Source organism: Heterodontus francisci, chromosome 44 (assembly GCF_036365525.1).
Source record: "Heterodontus francisci isolate sHetFra1 chromosome 44, sHetFra1.hap1, whole genome shotgun sequence".
Lineage (NCBI taxonomy): Eukaryota > Metazoa > Chordata > Chondrichthyes > Heterodontiformes > Heterodontidae > Heterodontus > Heterodontus francisci.
This window is the reverse complement of record NC_090414.1, coordinates 15782429-15805045: the sequence shown is the minus strand read 5'-3', so window position 1 is coordinate 15805045 and position 22617 is coordinate 15782429. Positions and strand designations below refer to the sequence as shown.

The 22617-nt window shown below is 46.3% G+C and overlaps 1 protein-coding gene across 1 annotated transcript in view; it reads left to right on the top strand.

Moving 5' to 3' along the window:
* The window catches only part of LOC137355982 (protein RD3-like), a 46168-nt gene extending 29428 nt beyond the window's left edge, over nucleotides 1-16740 (top strand). The window contains exons 2-3 of the mRNA XM_068021685.1: nucleotides 9095-9412; nucleotides 16449-16740. Coding sequence (XP_067877786.1) covers nucleotides 9117-9412; nucleotides 16449-16740 — 588 coding nt within the window. The 5' untranslated portion in view covers nucleotides 9095-9116. The remainder of the gene's footprint in view (nucleotides 1-9094; nucleotides 9413-16448) is intronic.
* The last annotated feature ends 5877 nt before the right edge of the window (nucleotides 16741-22617 follow it).

Here is a 22617-nt window from a genome sequence, read left to right as displayed (position 1 = left end):
GTGTAATTGAGAGAATGTTATAACTGAAAGTCTATACTGAGGATGGTGTGTAACAGAGTGAGTGTTATAACTGAGAGTCTGTACTGAGGGTGGTGTGTAACAGAGAGAGTGTTATAACTGAAAGTCTATACTGAGGATGGTGTGTAACAGAGTGAGTGTTATAACTGAGAGTCTATACTGAGGATGGGGTGTGTAACAGAGAGAGTGTTATAACTGAAAGTCAATACTGAGGGTGGGGTGTGTAACAGAGTGAGTGTTATAACTGAGAGTCTGTCCTGAGGATGGTGTGTAACAGAGAGAGTGTTATAACTGAAAGTCTATACTGAGGGTGGGGTGTGTAACAGAGTGAGTGTTATAACTGGGAGTCTATACTGAGGGTGAGGTGTGTAACAGAGAGAATGTTATAACTGGGAGTCCATACTGAGGGTGAGGTGTGTAACAGAGTGTTATAACTGGGAGTCTATACTGAGGGTGGGGTGTGTGACAGAGAGAGTGTTATAACTGGGAGTCTATACTGAGGTTGAGGTGTGTAACAGAGAGAGTGTTATAACTGGGAGTCTATACTGAGGGTGAGGTGTGTGACAGAGAGAGTGTTATAACTGAGAGTCTATACTGAGGGTGAAGTGTGTAATTGAGAGAGTGTTATAACTGGGAGTCTATACTGAGGGTGGGGTGTGTAACAGAGAGAGTGTTATAACTGGGAGTCTATACTGAGGGTGAGGTGTGTAACAGAGAGAGTGTTATAACTGGGAGTCTATACTGAGGGTGAGGTGTGTAACAGAGAGAGTGTTATAACTGGGAGTCTATACTGAGGGTGAAGTGTGTAATTGAGAGAGTGTTATAACTGGGAGTCTATACTGAGGGTGGGGTGTGTGACAGAGAGAGTGTTATAACTGAGAGTCTATACTGAGGGTGAGGTGTGTGACAGAGAGAGTGTTATAACTGATAGTCTATACTGAGGGTGAGGTGTGTAACAGAGAGAGTGTTATAACTGGGAGTCTATACTGAGGGTGGGGTGTGTAACAGAGAGAGTGTTATAACTGGGAGTCTATACTGAGGGTGGGGTGTGTGACAGAGAGAGTGTTATAACTGAGAGTCTATACTGAGGGTGAGGTGTGTAACAGAGAGAGTGTTATAACTGGGAGTCTATACTGAGGGTGAGGTGTGTAACAGAGAGAGTGTTATAACTGGGAGTCTATACTGAGGGTGGGGTGTGTAACAGAGAGAGTGTTATAACTGGGAGTCTATACTGAGGGTGGGGTGTGTAACAGAGAGAGTGTTATAACTGGGAGTCTATACTGAGGGTGAGGTGTGTAACAGAGAGAGTGTTATAACTGGGAGTCTATACTAAGGGTCAAGTGTGTAATTGAGAGAGTGTTATAACTGGGAGTCTATACTGAGGGTGGGGTGTGTGACAGAGAGAGTGTTATAACTGAGAGTCTATACTGAGGGTGAGGTGTGTGACAGAGAGAGTGTTATAACTGATAGTCTATACTGAGGGTGAGGTGTGTAACAGAGAGAGTGTTATAACTGGGAGTCTATACTGAGGGTGGGGTGTGTAACAGAGAGAGTGTTATAACTGGGAGTCTATACTGAGGGTGGGGTGTGTGACAGAGAGAGTGTTATAACTGAGAGTCTATACTGAGGGTGGGGTGTGTGACAGAGAGAGTGTTATAACTGAGAGTCTATACTGAGGGTGAGGTGTGTAACAGAGAGAGTGTTATAACTGGGAGTCTATACTGAGGGTGAGGTGTGTAACAGAGAGAGTGTTATAACTGGGAGTCTATACTGAGGGTGAGGTGTGTAACAGAGAGAGTGTTATAACTGGGAGTCTATACTGAGGGTGAGGTGTGTAACAGAGAGAGTGTTATAACTGGGAGTCTATACTGAGGGTGAGGTGTGTAACAGAGTGTTATAACTGGGAGTCTATACTGAGGGTGGGGTGTGTGACAGAGAGAGTGTTATAACTGGGAGTCTATACTGAGGGTGAGGTGTGTAACAGAGTGTTATAACTGGGAGTCTATACTGAGGGTGAAGTGTGTAATTGAGAGAGTGTTATAACTGAGAGTCTATACTGAGGGTGAAGTGTGTAATTGAGAGAGTGTTATAACTGGGAGTCTATACTGAGGGTGGGGTGTGTAACAGAGAGAGTGTTATAACTGGGAGTCTATACTGAGGGTGAGGTGTGTAACAGAGAGATTGTTATAACTGGGAGTCTATGCTGAGGGTGAGGTGTGTGACAGAGAGAGTGTTATAACTGAGAGTCTATACTGAGGGTGAGGTGTGTAACAGAGAGAGTGTTATAACTGGGAGTCTATACTGAGGGTGGGGTGTGTGACAGAGAGAGTGTTATAACTGGGAGTCTATACTGAGGGTGAAGTGTGTAATTGAGAGAGTGTCATAACTGAGAGTCGGTCGATACTGCGGGTGGAATGTTTAACAGAGTGAATCTTCTAACGGAGAGTCTGGAGTAAGGGTGGGCTGTGCAAAAGAGAGAGTGTTACAACTGTGAGTCTCTCCTGAGGGTATAGTGTGTAACAAAGAGTGTGTTAGAACTGAGAGTCGATACTGAGGGTGGAATATGTAACAGAGAGAGTGTTATAACTGAGAGTCTATACTGAGGGTGAGGTGTGTAACAGAGAGAGTGTTATAACTGGGAGTCTATACTGAGGGTGAGGTGTGTAACAGAGAGAGTGTTATAACTGGGAGTCTATACTGAGGGTGAGGTGTGTAACAGAGAGAGTGTTATAACTGGGAGTCCATACTGAGGGTGGGGTGTGTGACAGAGAGAGTGTTATAACTGAGAGTCTATACTGAGGGTGAGGTGTGTAACAGAGAGAGTGTTATAACTGAGAGTCTATACTGAGGGTGAGGTGTGTAACAGAGAGAGTGTTGTAACTGAGAGTCTATACTGAGGGTGGGGTGTGTGACAGAGAGAGTGTTATAACTGAGAGTCTATACTGAGGGTGAGGTGTGTAACAGAGAGAGTGTTGTAACTGAGAGTCTATACTGAGGGTGGGGTGTGTGACAGAGAGAGCGTTATAACTGAGAGTCTATACTGAGGGTGAGGTGTGTCACAGAGAGAGTGTTATAACTGGGAGTCTATACTGAGGGTGGGGTGTGTGACAGAGAGAGTGTTATAACTGAGAGTCTATACTGAGGGTGAGGTGTGTAACAGAGAGAGTGTTGTAACTGAGAGTCTATACTGAGGGTGAGGTGTGTAACAGAGAGAGTGTTAGAACTGAGAGTCTATACTGAGGGTGAGGTGTGTAACAGAGAGAGTGTTGTAACTGAGAGTCTATACTGAGGGTGAGGTGTGTAACAGAGAGAGTGTTAGAACTGAGAGTCTATACTGAGGGTGAGGTGTGTAACAGAGAGAGTGTTGTAACTGAGAGTCTATCCTGAGGGTGAGGTGTGTAACAGAGAGAGTGTTGTAACTGAGAGTCTGTACCAAGGGTATAGTGTAGAACAGAGAGAGTGTTGTAGCTGAGAGTCTATACTGAGGGTATAGTGTATAACAGAGAGAGTGTTGTAACTGAGAGTCTATACTGAGGGTATAGTGTATAACAGAGAGAGTGTTGTAACTGAGAGTCTATACTGAGGGTGAGGTGTGTAACAGAGAGAGTGTTGTAACTGAGAGTCTATACTGAGGGTGGGGTGTGTGACAGAGAGAGTGTTATAACTGAGAGTCTATACTGAGGGTGAGGTGTGTAACAGAGAGAGTGTTGTAACTGAGAGTCTATACTGAGGGTGAGGTGTGTAACAGAGAGAGTGTTGTAACTGAGAGTCTATACTGAGGGTATAGTGTATAACAGAGAGAGTGTTGTAACTGAGAGTCTATACTGAGGGTATAGTGTATAACAGAGAGAGTGTTGTAACTGAGAGTCTATACTGAGGGTGAGGTGTGTAACAGAGAGAGTGTTGTAACTGAGAGTCTATACTGAGGGTGGGGTGTGTGACAGAGAGAGTGTTATAACTGAGAGTCTATACTGAGGGTGAGGTGTGTAACAGAGAGAGTGTAATAACTAAGAGTCTATACTGAGGGTATAGTGTATAACAGAGAGTGTGTTGTAACTGAGAGTCTATACTGAGGGTATAGTGTATAACAGAGAGAGTGTTGTAACTGAGAGTCTGTACTGAGGGTATAGTGTATAACAGAGAGAGTGTAATAACTAAGAGTCTATACTGAGGGTATAGTGTATAACAGAGAGAGTGTTGTAACTGAGAGTCTATACTGAGGGTATAGTGTATAACAGAGAGAGTGTAATAACTGAGAGTCTATACTGAGGGTGAGGTGTGTAACAGAGAGAGTGTAATAACTAAGAGTCTATACTGAGGGTATAGTGTATAACAGAGAGAATGTTGTAACTGGGAGTCTATACTGAGGGTGAGGTGTGTAACAGAGAGAGTGTAATAACTGAGAGTCTATACTGAGGGTGAGGTGTGTAACAGAGAGAGTGTTGTAACTGAGAGTCTATACTGAGGGTGGGGTGTGTGACAGAGAGAGTGTTATAACTGAGAGTCTATACTGAGGGTGAGGTGTGTAACAGAGAGAGTGTTGTAACTGAGAGTCTATACTGAGGGTGAGGTGTGTAACAGAGAGAGTGTTAGAACTGAGAGTCTATACTGAGGGTGAGGTGTGTAACAGAGAGAGTGTTGTAACTGAGAGTCTATACTGAGGGTGAGGTGTGTAACAGAGAGAGTGTTAGAACTGAGAGTCTATACTGAGGGTGAGGTGTGTAACAGAGAGAGTGTTGTAACTGAGAGTCTATACTGAGGGTGAGGTGTGTAACAGAGAGAGTGTTGTAACTGAGAGTCTGTACCAAGGGTATAGTGTAGAACAGAGAGAGTGTTGTAGCTGAGAGTCTATACTGAGGGTATAGTGTATAACAGAGAGAGTGTTGTAACTGAGAGTCTATACTGAGGGTATAGTGTATAACAGAGAGAGTGTTGTAACTGAGAATCTATCCTGAGGGTGAGGTGTGTAACAGAGAGAGTGTTGTAACTGAGAGTCTATACTGAGGGTGGGGTGTGTGACAGAGAGAGTGTTATAACTGAGAGTCTATACTGAGGGTGAGGTGTGTAACAGAGAGAGTGTTGTAACTGAGAGTCTATACTGAGGGTGAGGTGTGTAAAAGAGAGAGTGTTGTAACTGAGAGTCTATACTGAGGGTATAGTGTATAACAGAGAGAGTGTTGTAACTGAGAGTCTATACTGAGGGTATAGTGTATAACAGAGAGAGTGTTGTAACTGAGAGTCTATACTGAGGGTATAGTGTATAACAGAGAGAGTGTTGTAACTGAGAGTCTATACCGAGGGTATAGTGTATAACAGAGAGAGTGTAATAACTAAGAGTCTATACTGAGGGTATAGTGTATAACAGAGAGTGTGTTGTAACTGAGAGTCTATACTGAGGGTATAGTGTATAACAGAGAGTGTGTTGTAACTGAGAGTCTATACTGAGGGTATAGTGTATAACAGAGAGAGTGTTGTAACTGAGAGTCTATACTGAGGGTATAGTGTATAACAGAGAGAGTGTTGTAACTGAGAGTCTATACCGAGGGTATAGTGTATAACAGAGAGAGTGTTGTAACTGAGAGTCTATACTGAGGGTATAGTGTATAACAGAGAGAGTGTAATAACTAAGAGTCTATACTGAGGGTATAGTGTATAACAGAGAGAGTGTTGTAACTGAGAGTCTATACCGAGGGTATAGTGTATAACAGAGAGAGTGTTGTAACTGAGAGTCTATACTGAGGGTAGAGTGTATAACAGAGAGAGTGTTGTAACTAAGAGTCTATACTGAGGGTAGAGTGTATAACAGAGAGAGTGTTGTAACTGAGAGTCTATACTGAGGGTATAGTGTATAACAGAGAGAGTGTTATAACTGAGAGTCTATACTGAGGGTATAGTGTATAACAGAGAGAGTGTTGTAACTAAGAGTCTATACTGAGGGTAGAGTGTATAACAGAGAGAGTGTTGTAACTGAGAGTCTATACTGAGGGTATAGTGTATAACAGAGAGAGTGTTGTAACTGAGAGTCTATACCGAGGGTATAGTGTATAACAGAGAGAGTGTTGTAACTGAGAGTCTATACTGAGGGTATAGTGTATAACAGAGAGAGTGTTGTAACTGAGAGTCTATACTGAGGGTATAGTGTATAACAGAGAGAGTGTTGTAACTGAGAGTCTATACCGAGGGTATAGTGTATAACAGAGAGAGTGTTGTAACTGAGAGTCTATACTGAGGGTATAGTGTATAACAGAGAGAGTGTTGTAACTGAGAGTCTATACTGAGGGTATAGTGTATAACAGAGAGAGTGTAATAACTGAGAGTCTATACTGAGGGTATAGTGTATAACAGAGAGAGTGTTGTAACTGAGAGTCTATACTGAGGGTATAGTGTATAACAGAGAGAGTGTTGTAACTGAGAGTCTATACTGAGGGTATAGTGTATAACAGAGAGAGTGTTGTAACTGAGAGTCTATACTGAGGGTATAGTGTATAACAGAGAGAGTGTAATAACTAAGAGTCTATACTGAGGGTATAGTGTATAACAGAGAGAGTGTTGTAACTGAGAGTCTATACTGAGGGTGAGGTGTGTAACAGAGAGAGTGTAATAACTAAGAGTCTATACTGAGGGTATAGTGTATAACAGAGAGAATGTTGTAACTGGGAGTCTATACTGAGGGTGAGGTGTGTAACAGAGAGAGTGTAATAACTGAGAGTCTATACTGAGGGTGAGGTGTGTAACAGAGAGAGTGTAATAACTAAGAGTCTATACTGAGGGTATAGTGTATAACAGAGAGAATGTTGTAACTGAGAGTCTATACTGAGGGTATAGTGTGTAACAGAGAGAGTGTTATAACTGAGAGTCTATACTGAGGGTATAGTGTATAACAGAGATAGTGTAATAACTAAGAGTCTATACTGAGGGTATAGTGTATAACAGAGAGAGTGTTGTAACTGAGAGTCTATACTGAGGGTATAGTGTATAACTGAGAGTCTATACTGAGGGTATAGTGTATAACAGAGAGAGTGTTGTAACTGAGAGTCTATACCGAGGGTATAGTGTATAACAGAGAGAGTGTTGTAACTGAGAGTCTATACTGAGGGTATAGTGTATAACTGAGAGTCTATACTGAGGGTATAGTGTATAACAGAGAGAGTGTTGTAACTGAGAGTCTATACCGAGGGTATAGTGTATAACAGAGAGAGTGTTGTAACTGAGAGTCTATACTGAGGGTATAGTGTATAACAGAGAGAGTGTTGTAACTGAGAGTCTATACTGAGGGTATAGTGTATAACTGAGAGTCTATACTGAGGGTATAGTGTATAACAGAGAGAGTGTTGTAACTGAGAGTCTATACTGAGGGTATAGTGTATAACTGAGAGTCTATACTGAGGGTATAGTGTATAACAGAGAGAGTGTTGTAACTGAGAGTCTATACCGAGGGTATAGTGTATAACAGAGAGAGTGTTGTAACTGAGAGTCTATACTGAGGGTATAGTGTATAACAGAGAGAGTGTTGTAACTGAGAGTCTATACTGAGGGTATAGTGTGTGACAGAGAGAGTGTAATAACTAAGAGTCTATACTGAGATGAGGGGGCTTGTTCGAGATGCTGCGGGGCGTTACAATCTTGTGGACAATTTGTGTCTGTTGTGTTCGTGCCTGAACTTTGAAAGCGAGGCGTCCGAGAACTATCAGGAGCCTCATGGTGATCTGCGTGACTGAGCCAAAGCCATGGTGGAATGCCTGTCATTAAATTAGATCAAAACTGCCCTCAGGACAGTTCCTGAACTGACAAGTTCACTCTCCAAGTCATTTAGTCCGACCTAACTGGGATAAATCTAAATTTGCAGTCTGTATGAACTTTCCGGATTGTACAAGGCACGTAGTGTGTGTTGTGTGTTTTACACACAGCTTCTTTTTCAAGCCTTGTTTGTGGCCTTTTGGTGCGTTTACTGTCATATTGTGGCTAGTGTCAACTGTGGCTTAGTGATTCTCTCACTCAGTACTGAGGGAGTGCTGCACTGTCAGAGGAGCAGTACTGAGGGAATGCTGCACTGTCGGAGGGTCAGTACTGAAGGAGCACTGCACTGTCAGAGGGTCAGTACTGAGGGAGTGCTGCACTGTCAGAGGGTCAGTACTGTGGGACTGCTGCACTGCCGGAGGATCAGTACTGAGGGAGTGCTGCACTGTCAGAGGGTCAGTACTGAGGGAGTGCTGCACTGTCAGAGGGTCAGTACTAAGGGAGTGCTGCACTGCCGGAGGATCAGTACTGAGGGAGTGCTGCACTGCCGGAGAGCAGTGTTGAGGGAGTGCTGCACTGTCAGAGGGTCAGTACTGGGGGAGTGCTGCACTGTCAGAGGGTCAGTACTGAGGGAGTGCTGCACTGTCAGAGGGTCAGTACTGTGGGACTGCTGCACTGCCGGAGGATCAGTACTGAGGGAGTGCTGCACTGTCAGAGGGTCAGTACTGAGGGAGTGCTGCACTGTCAGAGGGTCAGTACTGAGGGAGTGCTGCACTGTCAGAGGGTCAGTACTGAGGGAGTGCTGCACTGTCAGAGGGTCAGTACTGAGGGAGTGCTGCACTGTCAGAGGGTCAGTACTGTGGGAGTGCTGCACTGCCGGAGGAGCAGTACTGAGGGAGCGCCGAGCTGTCGGAGGTGCCATCTTCCAGATAAGACATTAAACCTGGGCCCTATCAGGTGGATGTAAAAGATCCCACGGCCTCTATTGGAAGAAGAGCAGGGGGTGGGGGGAGTTCTCCCTGGTGTCCTGAGGCCAATATTTGTCTCTCTCTCACTAAAACAGATTATGAGGTCACAGCCTGCATCCTTCTTTGTGCAAAGCAGTGAATTCATTCAAGTGCAGCTCTGAGCTGGTTATCACAACTGCCAGTTGAGAGGAGGACCTTCTGCCCATCGTGACTGTGCCAGCCCCTTGAATTTGTTCCACTTTCTCCATCGCCTTGCCAGCGGGGGCATGTCCTGTCCTCCCCTACCCCCGACAGGCCAGACCGAGATAAGGACAGGTTTCTTGTGTTGCAGTCACCAGCCTGCTACTGACGCTCTTCCTCTCCCTTTCCAGTAGCTGCCCCTTCCTCCTCGCCATGTTCCTCTCGTCCCTCTTCAACCGGAATGACGACTGCTCCAGCCTCGCGCCCCGCAGCGAGGAGGAGCTGGTCACCAACACCCTCACGCTGGAGCTCAGCTCGCAGCTCAAGCGGGCCGAGAAGCTGTACCGGGAACGGCAAGCGGAGGGCAAGAAACTGAAGCAGGGCGTGGACTACACGTGGCTCATGGAACAACCCAGATTCTGCTACCAGATCCCTGCCGGGGAGCAGCTGAAGCTGGAGGAACTGTGCTCCAAGATCAAGCCCTCCCAATGTGGACCTCTCATACTTAGGTAGGAAAACGTCCTTCAAACCCTGGCCTCCCTTTGTTCAATTTTGAAAAGCGTAGATGAGCGGAGAGATCTTGGTGTCCATTTATCTGTTACAAAGGGATTGAGTATAAGAATAAACAATTCTTATTGCAACTGTATAAGGCCTTGGTGAACATACGAATGTACGAATTAGGAGCAAGAGTCGGCCCCTTGAGCCTACTTTGCCATTCAATAAAATCATGACTGATCTGACCTCACATTCCTGCCTACCCCCGATAACCTTTCACCCCCTTGTGTATCAAGAATCTATCTACCTCTGCCTTAAAAATATCCAAAGACGCCACTTCCACCGCCTTTCGAGGAAGAGAATTCCAAAGATTCACGACCCTCGGAGAGAAAAAATTTCTCCTCATCTCTGTCTGAAATGGGCGACCCCCTATTTTTAAACAGTGACCCCTAGTTCTAGATTCTCCCACAAGGGGAAACATCCTTTCCACATCCACCCTGTCAAGACCCCCTCAGGGTCTTTGGAATTCTCTATCCCAGAGGGCTATGGATGCTCGGTCGGTGAGTATATTCAAGACTGAGATTTTTGGGAATTAAGGGATAGTGCGGGAAAGTGGCGTTGAGGTCGAAGATCGGCTCTGATCTTACTGAGTGGTGGGGCAGGCTTGAGGGGCTGAATGGCCTACTCCTGCTCCTACTTTTTTATGTTCTTATATACAAGTGCTTACAGCTGGCAGAACAAGTTGAGAAGGTGGTTCAAAAGGTATGTGCATTACTTGGGCTTATAAATAGGGAAACAGAATATAAAAGCAAAGAGATTATCGGGAGGACTTCATTGGAACAGGAGGAGGCCAGTCAGCCCCTCGAGCCTGTCCCGCCATTCCATGAGATCGTGACTGATCTGTGATCTAACTCCATATACCCACCTTTACCCCATATCCCTTAATACATCTGGTTAACAACAAATCACCAATCTCCGATTTAACATTAACAACTGATCCAGCACCGATTGCCGTTTGTGGAAGAGAGTTCCAAACTTCTACCACCCTTTGTGTGTGGAAGTGTTTCCTCATTTCACTCCTGAAAGGTCTGGCTCTCATTTTTAGACTCTGCCCCCCTCATCCTCGACTCACCAACCAGTGGAAATCGTTTCTCTCTATCGACCCTATCAGTTCCCCTTAATATCTGGAAAACTTTGATCAAAATCACCCCTAATCTTCGAAATTCCAGGGAATACAAGCCTAGTTTGTGTAATCTCTCCTTGTAATTTAACCCTTGGAGTCCAGGTATCATTCTGGTCAATCTACACTGCACTCCCTCCAAGGCCAGTATATCCTTGCTAAGGTGTGGTGCCCAGATCTGCTCCCAGTAACTCCAGGTGTGGTCTAACCAGGACTTTGTATAGCTGAAGCCTGACTTCTATCCCCTTGTATTCTAGTTCTCGAGATATGAAGGCCAACATTCCTTTAGCCTTTTTGATTATTTTCTGTACCTGTCATTTTAATGATCTGTATACCTGGACCCGACAAGTCTCTTTGGATCTTCACTGTATCTGCTTTTCACATTTAGAATGACCCTGTTCTGTCATTTTTTTAGGTTCAAAGTGGGTGACCTCACATTTCCCCACATTGAAATCCATTTGCCACAGATTTTCCTATTCACGTCATCTATCAATATCTCCTTGTAATTGTATTCTTCCATCTGCACTGCTGACAATGCCACCTATCTTTGTGTCATCGACAAATTTGGATATGTGATTCTCTATCCCATCATCTAAGTTGTTGATAAATCCAGTGAGTAGTTGAGGTCCCAACACAGATCCTTGCGGTACACCGCTGGTCACATCCTGCCAATTAGAGTAACCACCCATTATCCCTGCTCTCTGTCTCCTGTCGCTCAGCCAGTTTCCCTAATCAGGTCTTTAATTTGCCTTCAATTCCATGAGCTTCAACTGGAGCAAAGAGTCTCTTATGCGGGACTTTATCAAATGCCTTCAGGAAGTCCGTTTCAATAACATCTACAGACATTTCCCTGTCCACTACTTCAGTCACCTCTTCAGAAAATTCTATCAGATTTCGTCAGGCATGACCTTCCCTTTACAAATCCATGCTGGCTCTCTCCGATCAGCTGAAAATTTTCAAGGTGTTCAGTCACCCTATCCTTAATTATAGTAAATTCCCGACAACAGATGTTAGGCTAATTGGTCTGCAATTCCCTGTTTTCCCTCTCTCGCCTTTCTTAAATAGCAGAGTGACATGAGCAATTTTCCAATCTGAGGGAATGGTTCCTGAATCAAGAGAACTTTGGAAGATTTTAGTTAAGCACCTGCATCTACTTTCTTTAATATCCTTGGATGAAAAATCATCTGGGCCTGGGGATTTGTCGCTTCATTACAGTGACCTTGTTTATGCTAATTTTATTGGGTCGCTGTCCCTGATTCAGTGATAGTTTGCTTGGGATGTCTAGCAAGCTGACCTCTTCCTCTACTGGAAATACTGATGCAATTAATTATTCAGCATATCCGCCATTTCCTTATTTTCATTTACAATTATGACTGTTATCAGTTTTCGAGGAGCACACATTGTTCCTGAGCACCCTCTTTTTCCAACTGCAATTGTAAAACGTTTTGTGTTAATTTCGATATTCCTTGCACGTTTTTTTTCACACTCCCTTTTTGTCGCTCGTGCTTTGTCCCCTTTCGCTGTTTTTTTTGTATCTTCCCCATGCGCATTTTTGTACGCTTTTTCTTTCAGGTTTTTTTTTGTTGTTGTCTCTTTCCCCTTGAGTCGCCTTTTTTGGCAAGTGGAGCACTTGCCTTTTCGGGGGAGAAAGCGGTTCTGTATCACAAATTCTATTTTTGAACACTTCCCATTGATCATCTGCCGTTGTACCCGTTCAGGGATTTGCCCAGTTTAAATCAAGGGACACCCTTGAGAAATTCATTACCCTTCTGATATCTGCTAGTCTGCTTATCCCCAATTATATGAAAGTTTAAATCCCCTCCCCATTAAACCCACTCTGCCTTTGCTACGTGCTTGTCTAACCTCGTAACGTTTATACAAGTTACCATTTCACAGCTGCTACGAGGGGGCATGTGCCCAACACCCGCCACAGTGTTAAATCCCTTTCTATTTCTTAATTCTACCCAGAAAGTCTCTACTGCCTGCTTACCTCTCATTATATCCTCTCTTATCACTGATTTCATCTGTTAATCATTCAGGCTACTCCTCCCGCTTTACCAGTTTCCTGATCTTTCCCGTAGACCTGATAACCTGGTGTATTTTGGCTCCTGAGTCCTCACCATCTTGCAGACATGTCCACCAGGTTTAATTTGTGCCTACCATTCATTCAATTTCTTCCTTATACCCCAAGTGTTGGTATAAAGGACGCTTGTTTGGGCCACACACTCGTATCCGTGCTTCTGCCCTAATGTTTTACTGACACATCTCTCATTTCTCTCTCCTAGTTTGATTGCTTTATACCTTTCAGTTTTCCCTTTACCCTGCAGTGTCTGAAGCACAACTTCTGACTGTTGCTCTACTCTCTTCCCTATTGGTTGGTTTTCAAACTATTATCTATCATAGCTTTAGAGCTCCCACTTACTTATGTATAGTCCTTGTGACCATCTTATTTCTCCTTTCTGCCAGCCCACTGCAGGTGGAACCCACCCCAATGGTTCAGTTCCTTCCTGTCCCAGTACTGGTGCTAGTGTCCCATGACATCAAACTCCTCGTTCCCACACCACTCCTTCAATCTCATTGCGAGTCTGTTTATCCCTGTGCCAATTTGCATGTGGCTCAGGTAATAATCCAGCGATTATAACCCTTGCGGTCCTGTCCTTTAATTTAGTTCCTAGTGCTCTCCAAACAGGACCTCTTGCCTACTCTTCCCCCATGTGGTTGGTCCCAACATGGATCGCAGTGACTGGAAAATCCCCCTCCCTCTGCAATATCCTTTCACCACGGTTTGAGATGTTCCTCACCCTGTCACCCTCACCTTCCCCTCCCAACACCTGCATTGAACAGCCTCCTGTTCCAAGGTGCTGTGGTCCACAACATGGCTGTCCTTCCTTATCCTCACAGGTAGAAAGTGCATTGTACCTGTTGGATAGGATCAATTTCTGTGGTTCCTCAGTCGCTATCTCACCCAAGTTGTTTTTATGCTCCACTTGGAAAGGTGGCGGGGAGCCGATTCCATAAATAATTTCCAAAGAGAGGATGAGGAATTGGCAAAAAGTGGGAGGTGGCACTTCCAAAGCGACAGCACAGACACAACGGGCCGAATGGCCTCTTTCTGTGGTATACGTTTCTCTGCGTTTATGATTCATTTTGGGGATGCGGGCGATGCTGCCAAGGCGGCGCCCCCCCCCCCCCCCCGGGAACCCAGCGACAGGAGGCCAGCGAGCCCCTCAAGCCAGTTCCGCCATTCACTTCGATTCCGAGCTACGAAATGGTCAGGCAGGAAGAGATTAGCTTGGCCCATCAAGACTGCCTCATGCTCATGATGGCTTGGAGCATCTCAACTAGACGCTCCCTGCTCTGGGAAATTCCACTCTGACTCCCTTCAGCTGATCAAAACCAGTCCAGGAATAGTTGTTACTTACTTTCCACACTCTTTTTAAAATTATGAAAGGTTTTGAGAGTCAATGCAAAGTGTTTCCACATGTGGGGAACAGCAAAACTAGGGACCATCAATATGAGATAGTCACTAATAAATCCAATGGGGAATTCAGGAGAAACTTCTGTCCCCAGAGAGTGGGGAGAATGTGGAACTCGCTACCACAGGGAGTGGTCGAGGTGAATAGTATCGATGCATTTAAGGGGAAGCTGGATAAACACATGAGGGAGAAAGGGATAGAAGGAGATGGTGACGGAATTAGATGAGGAAGGATGGGAGGAGACTCTAGTGGAACAGAAATGCCAGCATGGATTGGTTGGGCCGAATGGCCTGTTTCTATGCTGTAAATTCCATGTAGTTGCCTTCTACACAACGCAATCTCCGTTCCACTCATTGAGGGTGATGCACCCACCACCCATAATGTTCAGAATCACGAGGGAGTCCACGCAAAGTAGAGAGAGAGAGAGAGAGAGAAACTGTTCCCATTGGTGGAAGGGGGGGATCGAGAACAGGTTTAAGGTGATTGGAAAAAGAACTAAAAGCAACGCAAGGACAAGCTTTTTTTTTTAACACAGCCAATGTTTAGGATCTGGAATGCACTGCTTGAGAGCTTGTTGGAGACAAATTCAAGCGTGTGTTTCAATGAAGGAATTGGATGTGCACCTGAAGATTTGCAGGGCTAAGGGAATCGGGCGGGGGAGTGGGACTAGCTAAATTACTCTTGCAGTTGCCAGCGCAGGCTTGACCTATGGTGCGGTAACCTTTCTATGAATCTTTAACAGCCAGTAACACATTCCAGAGGCTCATTACACTCTTGGAAAAGTCGGACCAGCCAATATTTAACCTCGTGTAGTTTGAATGCAGGTCCCATGGTCCTTGCCAATCAGTGAAACTGGAATTATCTATAAATAGGCATGCTACCCAAACCTTTCATTATATTATAAACCTCTATCATTGCTGTAAAAAAAAAGACCCAACTCTTTCAGCCTGTCTGTGTAATTATAGAATCATTGAAAGTTTACGGCACAGAAAGAGACCACTTGGCCCATCGTGTCTGTGCTGGACTGGATAAAACTAGTTACCCTGAAAAAGTGGTGGTCGGCGTTCATCTTGAACAGTTTGTGTACAACCTGCCGTGTCTCTGGGCCATTTCAGAGGTGCAATCAACAGTCAGCCATTTTCTCCTCCGCTTCCCTCTCCTACGTTTTCCACCGATCTTTCCTTCCGATAATTGTCTCTGTCTACCTTCTGCTTTAATGATGTGACCGAGGAATTGTATCTTACTCTCTCTGATGTTATGCACTAATTTCATCATTTCTGCAGCCATTTCCAGCACTTGCTCATTATTCTGTCTGTGTAGGATATGGCGGACCATCTCCAATATGTCCACATCTCGAATGCATTCGGCTTATTTGTCTGTTTGTTGTCCATATCTACGAGGCACAGAACATAGATGACAGAATGTAAGACCTCCGCTTTCTTTTCCTAAGATTCAGGGTCAGTTTCTTCAATGTTAACAAGTCCTTCATTCTGACAAAGCCACTCTTGACTATCTCAATTCTCCTTTGGATCTCACGGTCACATCTCCCATCGTCTTTGATAACCTGCCCAAGGTATGTGAACCATTTCACTTGTTGCAGGACTTGTCCACTTACTTCAATTTTCACTTCCGGGGTTAGGTCCCTGCTTACCACCGGTGTCTTGGAGTTCTTCACATTCATTCTTAATCCATATTCCACACTCCCTACATTCACTTTGTTCGCAATTTCCTGTAGGGCCACTTCTGACTCCGCAATCAGTGCAGCGTCATCTGCATACCTCAAGTTGTTAGTGCTCAATATTACAACCTGGTAGACGTTCGACCTCTCTGAAGACAGCTTCAGTGTACAGGTTGAAGAGTTCTGGGAACATAACACATCCCTGCCGCACTCGTCGTTTGATCGGGAAACTGTCTGACGAGCCACTATCAAGTCGTATCACTGCTGATTGCTTCCAATATCGATTCTGAATTATCCTTTTATTATTTCTGTCAATTTCTAGTTTGTTTAAGCACGCCATTATTTTCTGATGGTTGACTCGATCAAATGCCTTCCCATCGTCTATAAAGCAAATATACACAGGGTTTTGTCCTTCCAGGTATCTTTCGATCACTACTCTCTAGTTAAAGATGCCCTCTCTTGCTCCTTTCTTTGGTCTGAATCCTATCATCTATCTCTGTTTCAATAGACTGGTCATTTCTTTCCAAAATGATTATTAAAATTATTTTTATCACATGGCTCTGAAGCAGCTAGGGCTTTTGGTTTCTTTATGAGCTTAATGAGCACTGACTGTATAAGATCCACAGCTATGAACGGGGGTTAGATACAGAGGAAAATGTTCCGGCAGCTGTTACAGAAATTTATTCCTGTTTTATTTCTGGGGTGGGCCCCTCCAGGTTTCGAAAGCTGGTCCAAGAGTTCGACGCTGAGGTCTACGAGATTCCCCGCATATTCCGCTTGACCCTGCTGGACTTCATCGAGCAGGAAGAGGAGGAGGAGGCAAGGAGGGTCCTGAGGCGGCAGCTGGAGAGCAAGCGGGGGAACAGTCTCTCGGTCCTCATCTTTAGGTCCCGACTGAAAATAAACGCCTTCCGCCACGAGGAGAGCATCCAGGAGGAGGGACCGGGGCCGATCCCAGCCCGCAGAGTGAGGAGCATGCCCGAGTTCAACCTCCAGGAGGACATTTAACCCTTTCGAGCCTCATGAAAACATGGCTTCAATTCCTCAGAGTACAAGGAACACTAGAAGGGTGGTCCAGCACATTGCTGGCTACCTTGTGTTGTCTCGACTGTGTGTGCGCGCGTGTGTGTGTTTTTTACTGTTGTCCTGTATGATTAGTGAGTCACAGGGCTGCTGAGAAGGGGTAGGGCTTCAAATTTGGTGAGTTATATATTACATAGAATTTACAGCACAGAAACAGGCCATTCGGCCCATCTGCTCCGTGCTGGTGTTTCTGCTCCACACAAGCCTCCTCCCAACCCCCCCTCTCCATCTCCTTCTATTCCTTTCTCCCTCATGTGTTTACCCAGCTTCCCCTTAAATGCATCGATACTATTCACCTCGACCACTCCCTGTGGTAGCGAGTTCCACATTCTCCCCACTCTCTGGGGAAAGGAGTTTCTCCTGAATTCCCCATTGGATTTATTTGGGACTATCTTATATTGATGGCGCATGAGAATCCTGATTTTTGATGTACTTAAGACATTTCCTTCGTGTTAGTGAAAAATTTAAGATGGGAATATTCTATTACAGAAGTATGCTTTAATCGAGTTGGAGGTAGTGCACACTATTTCGACCTTTCACAATTTATAGGAAGTTTGGGAGGGGGGGTGGTGGAGAAAAATCACAAGGCACGTCAAAAGTAGATCAATTTTAAATTTATATCTTCCCTATGACGACCCTTTCGTAATTTTAAAGACCTCGATCAGGTCACCACCGCACCCCCCCCCCCCCCCCCAGCCTGTTCAATCTTTCCTGATAACACTCATTTCTGGTGTCATCCTTGTAAATCATGGAGAAGGGAAAATAGTTGGAAGGCCCTTGGAATGAATGAGTGGAGAGTAAGTTTGGGGGTCCAGGTACACAGATCATTACAGAATACAGGTACAGAAAATAATCAAAAGGCTAATGGAATGCTGGCCTTTATATCTCAAGTCTAGAATACAAGGAGGTAGAAGTCATGCTTCAGCTATACAAAGTCCTGGTTAGACCACACCTGCAGTTACTGGGAGCAGTTCTGGGCACCACACCTTAGCAAGGATAGATTGGCCTTGGAGGGAGTGCAGTGTAGATTGACCAGAATGATACCTGGACTCCAAGGATTAAATTACAAGGAGAGATTACACCAACTAGGGCTGTATTCCCTGGAATTTCCGACACCTTCCAATTAGTCTGTGGCAGGCAGGCCAAGGACAGCCTGGTGGTACAGCTGGAATCAGTCCTCCGATTGGCTGGCAGCTCTTGGGAGGCGGGAGCTCGCCCCTTAAAGGGATGGCGTCCTCGATAGTGGGAGGTTAATTCACTGCCTGTTGATGAATTGCAACGGAGGTCCGACGGGGGGGGGGGGGGGGGGGGGGAGGGGGGGGGAGCGGGCCTGCCTTCCATCCCACCGCCAGAACAAAATTCAGCCCAATACTTCCATTGGCTGGGGAGTCTAGGACTCGGGGGCAGAGCCTAAAGATCAGAGCCAGATCTTTCAGGAGTGAAATGAGGAAACACTTCTACACACAAAGGGTGGTAGAAGTTTGGCACTCTCTTCCGCAAAAGGCAATCGATGCTGGATTTGAGACTGGTAGATTTTAGTGAGCCAAAGTATTAAGGGATACGGGTATATGAAGTTAGGTCACAGAACGGCCAATGATCTGATTGAATGGCAGGATAGGCTCGGGGGGGCTGAATGGCCTCCTGTCCCTATGTTCCCAGGAGATGGTTCGAGGAATGTCAATTTTAACACCATGAGGATAGAGAGAGGAGTTTGAGGTACTAGGACAGGGGGGAGAAGAAAGGTGGAGAGATGAGAAACAACATCTATCAGACAACAATCTTGTTCCTGTACCGTCTGGGAGTACAAGAGATTGTGGCTGAGCATGGGAGTCAGGTTCAAGTGTTGGATAGGGTTACAACACACCAGAGTGTTGAGACGCCCAAATTTACATTTATTTTCCATGCGAAATCTCAGAATAAGGGGTGGGCCATTTCAGACTGAGAAGAAGAAGCAATTTCTACACTCGGTGTGGTTGTGACTCTTCGGAATTCTCTACCCCAGAGGGCTGCGGCTGCTCAGTCATTGCGTATATTCAAGACTGAGATTGAGAGATGTCTCAAGGGAATCAAGGGATAAGGGAATCAGGCAGGAAGGTGGTACTGAGACCGGGGATGAGTCTTACTAAATGACGGAACAGGCTTGAGTGAGCCAGCTGACCTACTCCTGCTCCTATTTCTTACATTTTTAATCCTAGAATTTACAAATCGGAAAGCTTCCATCAGCTTCTCCAACTGGCCTCCTGTGACTTCGCAGTCAATCTACTACTTCAAACTCGTAGTGCCCCTATTTAAACCCATTTTCCTCGTGTATCAAATGACTTCGGTGTATTCGAGTCTTAAAGGACCCCAGGCTCACTCAAGCTTGTAATCCACGTCATTGTTTGTAACTGTTTTTAAAAAATCATGCACAGCTGTAAATTCAAATGAATCGTTCAATATTTAACAAGATGTGGGAATTCCAATGGTGTCTGTTTACTTCTTGTACAGTTTAATATTGAAAGGTGAACTTGCATTTTCCCCAGTGCTTTACAGCCATTGAAGTACTTTTGAAGTGCAGTACACTGTTTCAATGCAGGAAACTTGGCAGCCAATTTGCGCACAGCAAGCTCCCACAATAGCATTGTGATGACCAGAACCCACAAGCGAGATACAGTATGAGCTGTGGCTGCCACCAAGCAAAGGCTACAGACAGTAGAATTTATGGTGACACACCAGCCCTCCACACAAGGCATTGGGGTTTGGGGGTCTGGCGCAAAATCGACAATGTTGAGAGCAGCTCTTTCATTTTCATCCTCCACTCTGCACCCTCTCCTTACCCCCGTCCAGAACCCCACCCAAGTGGCCCATTCTCTTTAACCGAGACCAGATTTCCCCCTCTCCCCTCACCATTGCCCTCCCCTCCTCACTCTTGAGTTGTCTCAGGCCCCAAACAGAAGAAAAATGGGCCGCCCCATCACCCCATGTGTTGCCCCGGGGTTTACACGGCTTTCCCTGAGGACGGAGGGGCCAATGGTCGTTGTTGCACAACCAGAACTCTGCTGCCGGTATCCTAGTTTGCACCAAGTCACGCTCACCTACCACCCACTGTTCTCGCAGAAATACATCGGTAAAATTCTCATCCTCGTTTTCAAATCCCTCCATGGCGCTCGCTCCTCCCCCCTCCCTATCTCGGCCACCTCCTCCAGCCCCGATAACCCTCCGAGATTTCTGGCCTCTTGAGCATCCCCCGATTCCCATCGCTCCACCATTGGCGGCCCTGCCTTCAGCTGCCTGGGGCCCCGAGCTCTGGTATTCCCTCCCTAAACCTCTCCGCCTCTCTCTCTCTCCCCCTTTAAGGTGCTGCTTAAAACCTACCTCTTTTACGAAGCTTTTGGATTGCCTGCCTCTAATATCTCCTTTTGTGGCTTGGGGTCAAATTTTGTTTGATTACGCTCCTGTGAAGCACCCTGGGACATTTTACTATGATAAAGGCACTCGATAAATGCAAGTTATTGTTGTTGACTTGGCAACTGTGGAACCATTGAAAGTCAAGGGGAAATGGCTGGGGCTACCTCCTTGCTCGAGATGATTATTACATGGCACTTTAGTGGCGTCACTTGACAACCCAAGTCCGCAGTTCATCAAGTTCTGCTCAGAGATAATGGATCCCCTCACGGTTGCAGTCTCTCCTCTCCCATTTGGAATTGCCAGCCTTGTGGGTCGGGAAAAGACAGATTGGACTTCTCCTTTCCAAGGAACAGATCTGTGTTCTTACCCAGCTGGAAGGTTGTGCAACGGCCAATGGGTGAGGTTGCATCACTGTCAAGTAACTGACCAGCCCTTGGAACCAGGGGTTAGCTGCTAACGTTGAGCATCATCTACTAGCAGTGAAGGTCAAAATGCACACCATCAAACTTTACCAAGGCAAACACACTCATTAATAGCTGTCAGGACTGACCATCCCACCTCCACTTCTTCCCCAAGGTCCTAGAGTGCAACTATCTGCAAACTCTGCGACATCCCTCCCCTGCCTCACTCGAGTCTCTCCATTCCAGTTTTGTCCCCCAAGCTCAGGATCGAGACCCCCACCCCAAGTCCAAGTCTGTCCTCTACATTGTTATTTCACACTTTGGAGCATTCGAGAGCTTCTGCTACAGTGAATGGTGATGGGAGCGTCACGGAGTGGGACTGGTGGCTTGCGTTTATCTGCGAAGATGCACGCTCACACTTCCTTCCTCCACCCCCCCCGCACCCCCCCCCGACAACCCCCCCCACCACCACCACCGAGTCCATTTTCTGCTGCCAGTTATGATAACAGGGCACCTGCTCTTCTGGTGCTAATCACCAACAAGTCTGGTGACCCTTCATGGCTTGGACAGAGCCTACCACTGAGCTGGCATCTGACCCAACCAGGACACGAAGATGGGGGGGGGGGGGGGTGCGGGGGGAAGATGGTAGTTGCTGCTCAAGGTGGCAGCCGATTTGTTTGGCAGGCGGGGGGGGGGAGGGGAATGTGGACCCCAAGTGCCCCTGCTAATGGAGGGCAACTGGTATGAGGTACTCACACCGAGTTCCTGAAAGCTCCTCCATGCGAGGCCGGGAGGGGATATGGGAAGGACAGGCAGCGCTGGGATCCTCAGCGCTCCAGTGTGCAGTCACAACTCCTGTCCACGGGAAGGAGCTTCCTCGCGGGACCGAGAACAACTCGCTGGGAATGGCAGTGGCTTATGGAGGCTCTGTGGGTTGTTTGCGACCGGGTCCTGTGAGACCCAGAGTGAGGTTCAGCTTGGTCTGGGCGGGACGTGACTCTCCTGCGAAGGTAGAGAGCAGACCACTGATCCTTTCTCTCTCCAAAGTGGCACAATATAAGCTCAGGCGTCCAATTCAATGGCATCATCGTTGATTGGGTTGGTATGAGACATGCTCTGAGCGTTCCTACAAATACCGCAGCATTCCTGGCCACAGGATGTTACTAGCAGACTCAGCTGGGATCTAACAGGCTCAGTTGGTAGCACTCTTGCCTCAGAGAGTCAGGGGGGTTTGAGCCCTATAATCCAAGCTGACACTCCCAGTGCCGGTACTGAGGGAGTGCTGCACTGTCAGAGCTGCTGTCTTTTGGATGACACATTAAACCGAGGCCCCGTCTGCCCTCTCAGGGGGGAAGTAAATCTCGAGCTGATCCGTGAACTGTGGTGGGCGATCAAACAACTAGCAGGCTGGGGGAGGTGCCTTCGGAACGATGCCGGAAAAGTGCAAAAGACAAGGCTCAAGTGTTTGCCACCATCTTCAGCCAGTAGTGCCGAGTGGATGATCCATCTCGGCCTCCCCCTGAGGTCCTCACTATCACCGAAGCCAGTATTTCAAACACATCCTGTTCTTGTTTCACTCTTCGGCCAATTTGACTCACTCCACGCAATATCAAGAAATGATGGAGCGTACAGGAGAGTAAAGGCTATGGGTCCCAACAGCATCCTGGCTGTTGTGCTGAAGACCTGTGCTCCAGAACTAGCCGCGCCCCTAGCCAAGATGTTCTAGTACAGTTACAACGCTGGCATCTACCCGGCAACGTGGAAAATTGCCCAGGTACGCCCTGTCCACAAAAAGCAGGACAAATCCAATCTGGCTAATTACTGTTTTATCAGCTTACTCTCAATCAGCAAACTGTTGGAAGGAGTTGTTTACAGTGCGACAAGCCATCCCTACTCACCAATAACTTGCTCGCTGATGCTTGTTCTGGTTTCCGCCAGGGCCACCTGGCTCCAGACCTTAACAAAACCATGGACATCAGCTTAATTCCCAAGGTGAGGCAAGGGCCTTTGACAT